Source organism: Cannabis sativa, chromosome 1 (assembly GCF_029168945.1).
Source record: "Cannabis sativa cultivar Pink pepper isolate KNU-18-1 chromosome 1, ASM2916894v1, whole genome shotgun sequence".
Taxonomy (NCBI): Eukaryota; Viridiplantae; Streptophyta; class Magnoliopsida; order Rosales; family Cannabaceae; genus Cannabis; species Cannabis sativa.
Window position 1 is genome coordinate 48,234,999 of NC_083601.1, and position 8,590 is coordinate 48,243,588.

General features: G+C 35.4%; 3 protein-coding genes across 3 annotated transcripts; 2 read left to right on the forward strand and 1 right to left on the reverse strand.

Moving 5' to 3' along the window:
* The first annotated feature begins 46 nt into the window (after positions 1-46).
* On the forward strand, positions 47-2,352 carry LOC115708051 (uncharacterized). The gene is made up of 7 exons (XM_030636222.2): positions 47-382; positions 527-596; positions 749-908; positions 1,009-1,090; positions 1,465-1,681; positions 1,807-1,871; positions 1,979-2,352. The coding sequence occupies exons 1-7, from the start codon at positions 287-289 to the stop codon at positions 2,231-2,233; spliced, it is 945 nt and encodes a 314-aa protein (XP_030492082.1). The 5' UTR covers positions 47-286; the 3' UTR covers positions 2,234-2,352.
* A 554-nt stretch (positions 2,353-2,906) lies between these two features.
* On the forward strand, positions 2,907-5,752 carry LOC115708050 (mitogen-activated protein kinase homolog NTF4). The gene is made up of 6 exons (XM_030636221.2): positions 2,907-3,474; positions 3,590-3,719; positions 3,857-3,994; positions 4,308-4,640; positions 4,990-5,170; positions 5,263-5,752. Exons 1-6 carry the CDS (start codon positions 3,248-3,250, stop codon positions 5,433-5,435), a joined length of 1,182 nt encoding a protein of 393 aa, XP_030492081.1. The 5' UTR covers positions 2,907-3,247; the 3' UTR covers positions 5,436-5,752.
* An 80-nt stretch (positions 5,753-5,832) lies between these two features.
* LOC115708053 (uncharacterized) lies at positions 5,833-7,630 on the reverse strand. Its single transcript, XM_030636224.2, has 4 exons — positions 7,330-7,630; positions 6,887-7,130; positions 6,740-6,795; positions 5,833-6,321 (listed from the first exon to the last, which is right to left on the reverse strand). The coding sequence occupies exons 1-4, from the start codon at positions 7,414-7,416 to the stop codon at positions 6,091-6,093; spliced, it is 618 nt and encodes a 205-aa protein (XP_030492084.1). The 5' UTR covers positions 7,417-7,630; the 3' UTR covers positions 5,833-6,090.
* Between the last annotated feature and the right edge of the window lie 960 nt (positions 7,631-8,590).

The following is an 8,590-nucleotide window of genomic DNA, read 5'->3' on the forward strand; positions in this document are numbered from 1 at the left end:
ATAATTTAAAATAAAATAAAAATCATTTCTTTATACTCAATTTTCACAACCTGTATAAAAGTTGTAGTTTTTAGTTTCGGAAATCCTTCCTTTCCCTCTGAAAACTACTGTATAAAATTATAAATAACCCGAAGAGCTTCATAGATCAGGTACCGAATTTAGAACCCGACCCGTTTTGTAGTGAAAGCAAACAAAATATTCAAAATCAAAAGAGTTATAAATAAATAAAGGGTGGTCTTGGGTTATTGATTCAAGTTTAGATTTTTACGGACACTGAAAAACGAAGATGATGCCCAAATGTTCTGCTCCACCCAACGAAGCTACTAATCTCTTTCAGAGTTTAAATGGGCTTCAACAAATTACCGAGAGGCGTTCTTTCAAGGTACCCAGAATTCACCACATCACCAAAAATAACATCTTTTTTCCAATTTGAGATGCTGAATCTTCATTTTCTTTACTTTCATAGTGTATTAGTATATTCTGTGTATAATTATATATTAATTTCCTGGAAATCCAATCATTTCAGGCATGGTTCTTAGATCAGTTTGGGGTTCTCCATGACGGGAAGCAACCTTATCCGGGTGCCATTTCCACATGTATGTATAAAATGTTTTCATAATGTTATTTTTGGCTTCTGGGTGAGCATTGTTTTTTTGTGATATTGCCTCTTTGGCAATGCAGGTGCAGCTGTGCATGTTTCATGTTTGTTTAATTGTCTTTGCTTTGTTGTTTAATTTGAATTTGATAGTAGAAAAGCTTGCACATAGTGGAGCAAAGATGGTGATCATAAGTAATTCTTCCAGACGTTCTTCAGTAACCATGGACAAAATAAAGAATCTTGGATTTGACCCTTCTCTATTTGTAGGAGCCATTACCAGTGGAGAACTAACACATCAGTACCTGCAAAGGTGAACAACTGGTATCACCATCAGTTGTTTTGTCTGTTTTGAAACTTCTGTTAAGTTGGATTTATGAGTAGATTTTGATGACTTCATCTTGCAAAAATAGGAGAGATGATGATTGGTTTGCAGCACTTGGAAGATCTTGCATTCACATGACTTGGAGTGACCGGGGAGCTATATCTCTTGAGGTGTGCTTGTGTTTCTTGGATAAGTTTTTCCTGCTCTGTCAAACTTACGACCATATTCTTCATGTTTAAGATAGAGTAACTAACAAACGCTCCTAGTTAACAAGGAAGGCAGCGTAATCAGTGTTTTGACTAATAAACGGTTTGGATTGTATGTGGTGCAATTGCTGCTTGCAGCCATTGCATTTACTGTGGCTGTGCGGTTCTGCTTAATTTGCAAAAGCGCCCGCCAAATGAATTGGATCCCTTTGCTTGTGTTACTTTCTTCATTTTGTTCTGCAAACACATCTTTTGACTAGCTTACCATGAAAATAAACGCCATTTCTGTTAGACTGGAAATTGTAATGAATGGCCTAACATGTCAGAATTTCTTGTAGGGATTAGGCCTACAAGTTGTGGACAAGGTTAAGGATGCTGAATTCATCTTGGCTCATGGCACCGAAGCTTTGGGCCATCCTTCTGGTGTTGCGTGTCCCATGAAACTTGAGGAACTTGAGAGTATATTGGAACAATGTGCTACTAAAAAGATTCCTATGGTGGTGGCTAATCCAGATTTTGTAACTGTTGAAGCTAGAGCCTTGAGAGTAATGCCTGGTAACACAACAACTGGTTTCTCTTTCAACTCTCACTGAACATTTTTGTATTGGAAATTTACACAATGTTTCCCAGAAACGCGTCTTTCAGTTTTAGACTGTTTTTTTTTTTTTCGGTTTTATTAGGGACTCTGGCTGCAAAATATGAAGAGCTTGGAGGTGAAGTGAAATGGATGGGCAAGCCTGACAAGGTACTCATACTCACCACCACCATTGATTATTAACATGAATTTTTGGCTGGAACTTGCTACATTAGTTTAGATGCTTGTATCGGTCATTGTTTAAACCGTTTTTGCAGATAATTTATGAATCAGCAATGGCCATGGCTGGTGTAGATGCTTCAGATTCTATAGCTGTAGGTGATTCACTCCACCACGACATCAAAGGTGCGAATGCTGCTGGAATCCAATCGGTTTTCACCACAGGAGGAATCCACGCAACTGAACTTGGACTAAACTGTTTTGGGGAGATTGCCAACTCTTCTTCTGTGCAAGCTCTGGCTTCCAAATATGGTGCTTATCCATCATATGTGATACCTGCTTTTACATGGTGAAGAGAAATCATGTATTTATAATTATACATGTGTGTGTGTGACACTAAGACAAAGCTTATATACTGAAATTGATTTGGTAATTTGAAGAATGAGAAGGAATGCAATTCTTTTGTTATTCATCATCATTTGTTTGAGTGTGTGTTGAAATCTCAAAGTGGTAATTGTTGGTGTTTTCTTATTATTATGATTGTTATTGTTGTTAGTGCTAAATTAGGAAGTTTATTAGCTGTGTTATTAGAATGATAAATTAGAAAAGTAGCAATTGCTTTGTTTGTTTTGTTTAATACTTAATAGTTGGAGACACGTCTTCACCAATCACATACATATTTATTTTTATTATTCAGAACTTTTCTTTTTTTTTTTCTTTGTATTGTATTAGTATTTGTATGTATTTAATTATAAAGAGCTACCTAGTACCTACCATTACCAACCAAAGTATGTAATTACTAATACCATCAAATCATATTAATTGATTAATGTGTTTAACCAATAGGAATCTATTTTAGTTGTTTGTTTCATTGTATTATCTTCTTAAATAATAAAAATGGAGGGTTGAAAATTGCTCTAAATAAAAGCTGAAATTTGAGTTCAAATTTATTAGAGTAGAGAAGAAAGTTGACATAATCTCAAGCTTATTAACGTAATAAATATTAAATCTAAAAGAAACAAACTCAAAATTTCTAATAATAAATACCAAATCTAAAGTATACAAAACTCAAGATTTCTAATAATACCAAGTGTCCAAATTTAAAGGACCACACGTGCTCGTGCACCATTTACATATTTACATATCTATATAATTTTTATTTTTAAAAAAAAAAAAACAAAAGAAGATGAAGAAAAAATTAAGAGTGATGAAGTAACAGAACAGAAATGAAATAAAAACAAATTAAAAAAAAAAACAGTTTTGAGTGAAGAGAGAGATTTGGGCATAAGCGTAGGCATAGAGAGAGAAGAGAAGAGAAGAGAAGAGAGAGAGAGTGGAGACGAAACTCAACTCAGTTCCCAACTGAAATGGACGGAGCTCAGCCACAGCCAACGGACACCGTCATGTCCGACGCGGCGCATCCCGAACCCCAGCCCCAACCCCACCCACCCATGGGTATGGACAGCATCCCCGCCACCCTAAGCCACGGCGGCCGATTCATACAGTATAACATCTTCGGCAACATCTTCGAGGTCACCGCCAAGTACAAGCCCCCTATCATGCCCATCGGCAAAGGAGCTTACGGTATCGTTTGGTAATTTCATCCTTACCTTTCCTTTTGTTAATTTCAATACGAAATGAAAGATCAAATATTTACTTTATTAATTGGATAAAGATGATTGTGATTCGTGTTCTCTTTTACTCATTAGCTCCGCTTTGAATTCGGAGACGAACGAGAGCGTGGCCATCAAGAAGATAGCAAATGCTTTCGATAACAAGATCGATGCCAAAAGGACTCTCCGTGAGATCAAGCTGCTTCGTCACATGGACCACGAAAACGTTTGTGCCCTCATTTTCATTTATTTCATTCTTATTCCTTTTTCTTATACAAATGCATTGCAATGTAGTCTAAAGGTGGTTGCTTTAACTTTTGGAATGGGATTTTTGACCCTCTTCTCTTGTTTTTGGTGATGCAGGTTGTTGCAATTAGGGATATTATACCACCCCCTCAAAAGGAGGTATTTAACGATGTTTACATTGCTTATGAGCTAATGGACACTGATCTTCATCAGATTATTCGTTCCAATCAAACCTTGTCGGAGGAGCACTGTCAGGTTTCATTTTACTATAATCTGTCTTTGACCCTTTATTTATGCACATCTAGCTTACTAGTTTCCAAATTTCATTGCTTTCGTTGTAACTGTAACTGATCATGAAAATTGACTCGAATCCTGCCAATCAATAATGAGAATGACACAGTTGAAGTCTTTCATTGTAGATAAGCTTCTTTTTAAAAGTTCATAACTTTTCATTTTTATATTTTTAGTGTTGGAGCTTCCTCGTAGGCTCATTCTTACTCTACCTACCATCTTTAAATCATTCATATCTGCTGCAATTTTATTATTTCTTTTAAATTTCCTTTTGCAGTATTTCCTTTATCAGATTCTCCGTGGATTAAAATATATTCATTCTGCCAATGTCCTGCACAGAGACTTGAAACCTAGCAATCTTCTACTAAATGCCAATTGTGACTTGAAAATTTGTGATTTTGGGCTAGCTCGTGTCACCTCAGAAACTGATTTTATGACAGAATATGTTGTTACAAGATGGTACCGCGCCCCAGAACTGTTGTTAAACTCAGCTGATTACACTGCAGCAATTGATGTGTGGTCTGTAGGCTGTATTTTTATGGAATTGATGGACCGAAAGCCTCTTTTCCCTGGCAGAGATCATGTGAATCAGCTGAATTTGCTTATGGAGGTATTTTCTTTTTGCAAAATCAGATTCTCACTTGTCAGCTTTGTGATATTTGTTTCGTTTTCAATGTTTGAGCTAAACTGAAATGTTTGTTAGTTATTTCCTGCTGAAGAGGATGGAAGAATTGCATAAAAAATGTAAAGAACTTAAAGAGTGCAAACTGGTGTTTTATTAAAAAATCCCTTAACATTGTGTTTCATATTGGATAACTTTGTCACTCTTGCGGTATAGCATTCCAGGAATCGCTGTTGTTTATTTATTTTTTTTCCAACATAGGCCTCGTGTGCAGTTTGTACATGATTTGAATAAGGTGTATAATTGTTTACTGTAACCTTTGTAACTAACCTTGCAGCTTATTGGCACCCCATCAGAGGCTGAGTTGGGTTTTCTTAACGAAAATGCTAAGAGATACATTAGGTCAATGACAGTTCAACGTCGGCAATCATTTACTGAAAAGTTTCCTCACGTTCATCCCGCAGCAATTGATCTTGTTGAAAAGATGCTAACATTTGATCCAAGACAGAGGATAACTGGTGAATATGTCTTTCTTTTCATTATACAGGTCTTTTTTTAGCTTCTATGCTATTAAACCGATATGAGTATATTAATATTTTGTGTCTTGCAGTTGAAGATGCTCTAGCTCATCCCTACCTAACATCTCTGCACGACATCAGCGATGAACCAGTGTGCATGACTCCCTTCAACTTTGACTTTGAGCAGCGTGCTCTTACAGAGGAACAGATGAAGGCACTGATCTACCAAGAAGCTATGGCATTTAACCCCGAGTATCAGCAATAATGAAGATGGAAAGATTTCGTTCCTATTTATTAGTTTTATCATTACTTTGATTAGTGTGGTGTTGACCGGTCTATCTCTCTCTCTCTCTCTTTCTCTCTCTCTCTTTTAGTATTTTCCATGTGTCTTATGATGATCGATTTCTTAATGTAAATATGTTCCATCCGAAACAGGGTGGTAATCATGCCAAAAATAATCTTTTCTCAGCAGCGGTATTTATGGTGTTTGTTTTTGCTAGTATCGGCTTTTTTTGATTCTTATTGTTGTTTCATTTGAGCTGTTACTGACTTATGATATTAAAAGACCCTTTCATTCCTATGCATTATTAAAAATGCATTTTTTTTTTTATTTTCTAAATACAATGTCAGCATGTTTCAATTTTATTCTTACTGATTTACAGTTACATTTCGAAAACTAAACTCCCCATGTATCCATGGGTAAACTTTCATTTGAACCATATCAATATCAAATTTCAATGTTGAAGCAAACTTAGAAATGTCAAGGGAAGGTGCGGAATAAAAGAGAAAAATAAAATACTAAGAGACATTAAAAATTATCAAAGGGGAAAACATGAATCTAAGAAACAATGGAATAATTTGTACACCCAAATGGATATCATCACCTAATGATATAAGGAACACAAAATCTATTACAATGACTAGCTCTTGACACTCTCAAAGAATCTTGAAAGGGGTACAGGTCCTTCAGCCTTGTCATCGTTACCATTCCCAGCGTGCTTGGTCTTTGATTTGTGCTTCTTTTCCTTCTTAGATCTCTTAGACCTTGACTTAGATCTTCTTGCTTCCTTCTCTTCTTCATCACTGCTAGAAGAATCCTCTGACGAGCTGGACGATGAACTAGATTCCGATGATCTTCTTCTTGAAGAATGCTAAAGCAGTAGAACATTTCTTAGATTTGTATTATTGCATTTGAGATTTGTGCAGATAAAAGATAAATGAATACCAAATTCACACATAATCATAGAGAGCTAGTATTGAAACATTAATAGAATTTCCATTTAGAAATATTGGGATAATTTAACTATGCAATTCTCCCTCCCTCTTCATATCCATTAGTATAGTTTGCTATTATTAATTAATCTTTTTTCTTAATATCTAATAGGAGTGAGAGAGGAGCATTAATCAAGTTAGGCCTAGAAGTAGGAGAATATATAAATAAAAATGGTATGAAGCTTTTCAATGAGTGAATCTAACAGAAAACATCAAAGATAATTTAAAGAGAAGTTGAACTAGTTCTTAAAGTAAAGGAGGAGAATATCTGATCAGCAATGAAAAGAAAAGAGAAACCTTTTTCCTTTTGCTGCTGCTGCTGCTGCGCTTCTTTAGATCTTTCTCCTTCCTATCTAAAATGAAACATAGATATAGAAAGAGACACATGAGATAAGATAGTAGTGAAAAGGGGAATAATTGAGAGTGACATGAATGAAAGAGTACCTCTTTTGCGAGTAGAAGAAGAAGAGGAATGGTTTCTTCCTTGGGAGAGTTTGCGAGAGCGTTCGGCATCAAGTTGAGCTCGGTACTCTCTCATCATTCTATCAGTGTCTTTCTCAAGCTCCCCCTTTCGCAGTTCATCTTCTTTTTGCTTCTTCTTGTACTCTTCCCAGGTAATGGTGTGAGACGTTTTAAGGCTGGCCAAACGAGCCGCATGCCACTCTGGTGAATGAAATGAACCATCCACCTGCGACTCTCCTCATCAGTTATGTCTTATACATATATATATATATATATATATATTATCAATTCAATTCGATTCAAAAAAACACTCAACAATGAATGAAGAATAAAGGTCAAACTAATTCCATGCATAAATCAAGAATCGAAAGAACAAATTATTCACATGATGAAATTGGATTGGAATGGAATGGAAGGGTACAAACCATGCCATCCTCCACCTCGTCGGGTCCGGCAGATGTGGAACCTAACCTGGCTCTCTGCATAGCTTTGTAGGCTTGATTTTTCCCCATTACCGCAGCAATCAGCGATTCAGATACACCGGAAGAAGACGAAGAAGAAGAAAACCAAAAGGAAAATAATTAATAATTAAAATTTGGAATTGCGATCCAATTGGAAGCTTGAAGTTTCTCTTCTTCTCTTATCTCTATTATCCCTCCCTCCGCTCTTCGTTTCGTTTCGATTCGATTTGGGATTTTGTTCTGTTAAGAAAGACTGCGACCAACCTCGCCTTCATCACGTGTACGCTTCTTATTGGACCCGCTTCCCCTCCTAATCGGCCCATTAATGCTATTCCCCACAGCCCAACACTGATGGGCTTTCAATTGAAGGCCCATTCATAACCGCGGGCTTAAATTAGAGAAGCAAAACGTAAAGAGGTCTTTTACACCTGTGCCAGTGCCAGTGCCAGTGCCAGTGCTACTTAATCATGTTTTTTCAATAAGAGCACTGCTATTAGGGCATCTAATAGATACACCCAAAAAGAGTGCCCATTAATAACAACTAATTAGCTTTTATTATTATTTAGTTTTATTATTAGGTGCTAATTATTAGTGTCAATTCAACTATATAGACACAAAATTGTTTTTCTTTCTCTTTCACCTCATCTCATTTGGGTATGACAAACATTTTGTGATAACATATTTAACACCATATAAATATTTGGTGTTGTAATTTAGCAGTTTTTTATGTTATTTATTATATGTATCCTTTAATTTTTTTCTTTTTAATACGTTCGATATGGACCTTGTTTGTTTGTTTATTTAACTAAAGATAATTTTCTTTTCAAAAAAATAAAGAAAAAAGCTAAAGGTAATTTTGAAGTAAAAAAAACAAAAAACAAAGACCGTCAAAATAATAATAGGCTTTTAGTAAACAATTTATTTATGATATGGTAATTATATATGCAAATTATAGTCCCTTTAGTTTGTTGTTTTGTGGTTGTATAGTAGAGTATTTTTATTTAGTGATGTATGTAGGAAGAGGAGATTAATGTTATGATGCAGGCAAAAGATAAAAGTTGGTTTTATATATATGGATGGATTATATTTAATTTTATGGAATGAATGAATGAATGAAGTGCAAGAATATTTAGAGATTCACAATTATCTATTCACATGTATGTATCATAATTTAACATATTTCATTTCATATAGTGATATAGTCTTGTGTTGAACATTCCTTCCA

Bases quoted from the DNA above. Each gene is read 5' to 3' on its own strand.
- LOC115708050 (XM_030636221.2), top strand. From the start codon at position 3,248: ATGGACGGAGCTCAGCCACAGCCAACGGACACCGTCATGTCCGACGCG. The intron at 3,475-3,589 runs GTAATTTCATCC...TTTACTCATTAG, and splicing joins GGAGCTTACGGTATCGTTTG to CTCCGCTTTGAATTCGGAGA. The intron at 5,171-5,262 runs GTGAATATGTCT...TGTGTCTTGCAG, and splicing joins TCCAAGACAGAGGATAACTG to TTGAAGATGCTCTAGCTCAT.
- LOC115708053 (XM_030636224.2), bottom strand. From the start codon at position 7,416: ATGGGGAAAAATCAAGCCTACAAAGCTATGCAGAGAGCCAGGTTAGGT. The intron at 7,131-7,329 runs GTTTGTACCCTT...GGAGAGTCGCAG, and splicing joins ACGAGGTGGAGGATGGCATG to GTGGATGGTTCATTTCATTC. The intron at 6,322-6,739 runs GTTTCTCTTTTC...CTACTGCTTTAG, and splicing joins GCAGCAGCAAAAGGAAAAAG to CATTCTTCAAGAAGAAGATC.
- LOC115708051 (XM_030636222.2), top strand. From the start codon at position 287: ATGATGCCCAAATGTTCTGCTCCACCCAACGAAGCTACTAATCTCTTT. The intron at 597-748 runs GTATGTATAAAA...TGAATTTGATAG, and splicing joins TCCGGGTGCCATTTCCACAT to TAGAAAAGCTTGCACATAGT. The intron at 909-1,008 runs GTGAACAACTGG...TTGCAAAAATAG, and splicing joins ACACATCAGTACCTGCAAAG to GAGAGATGATGATTGGTTTG.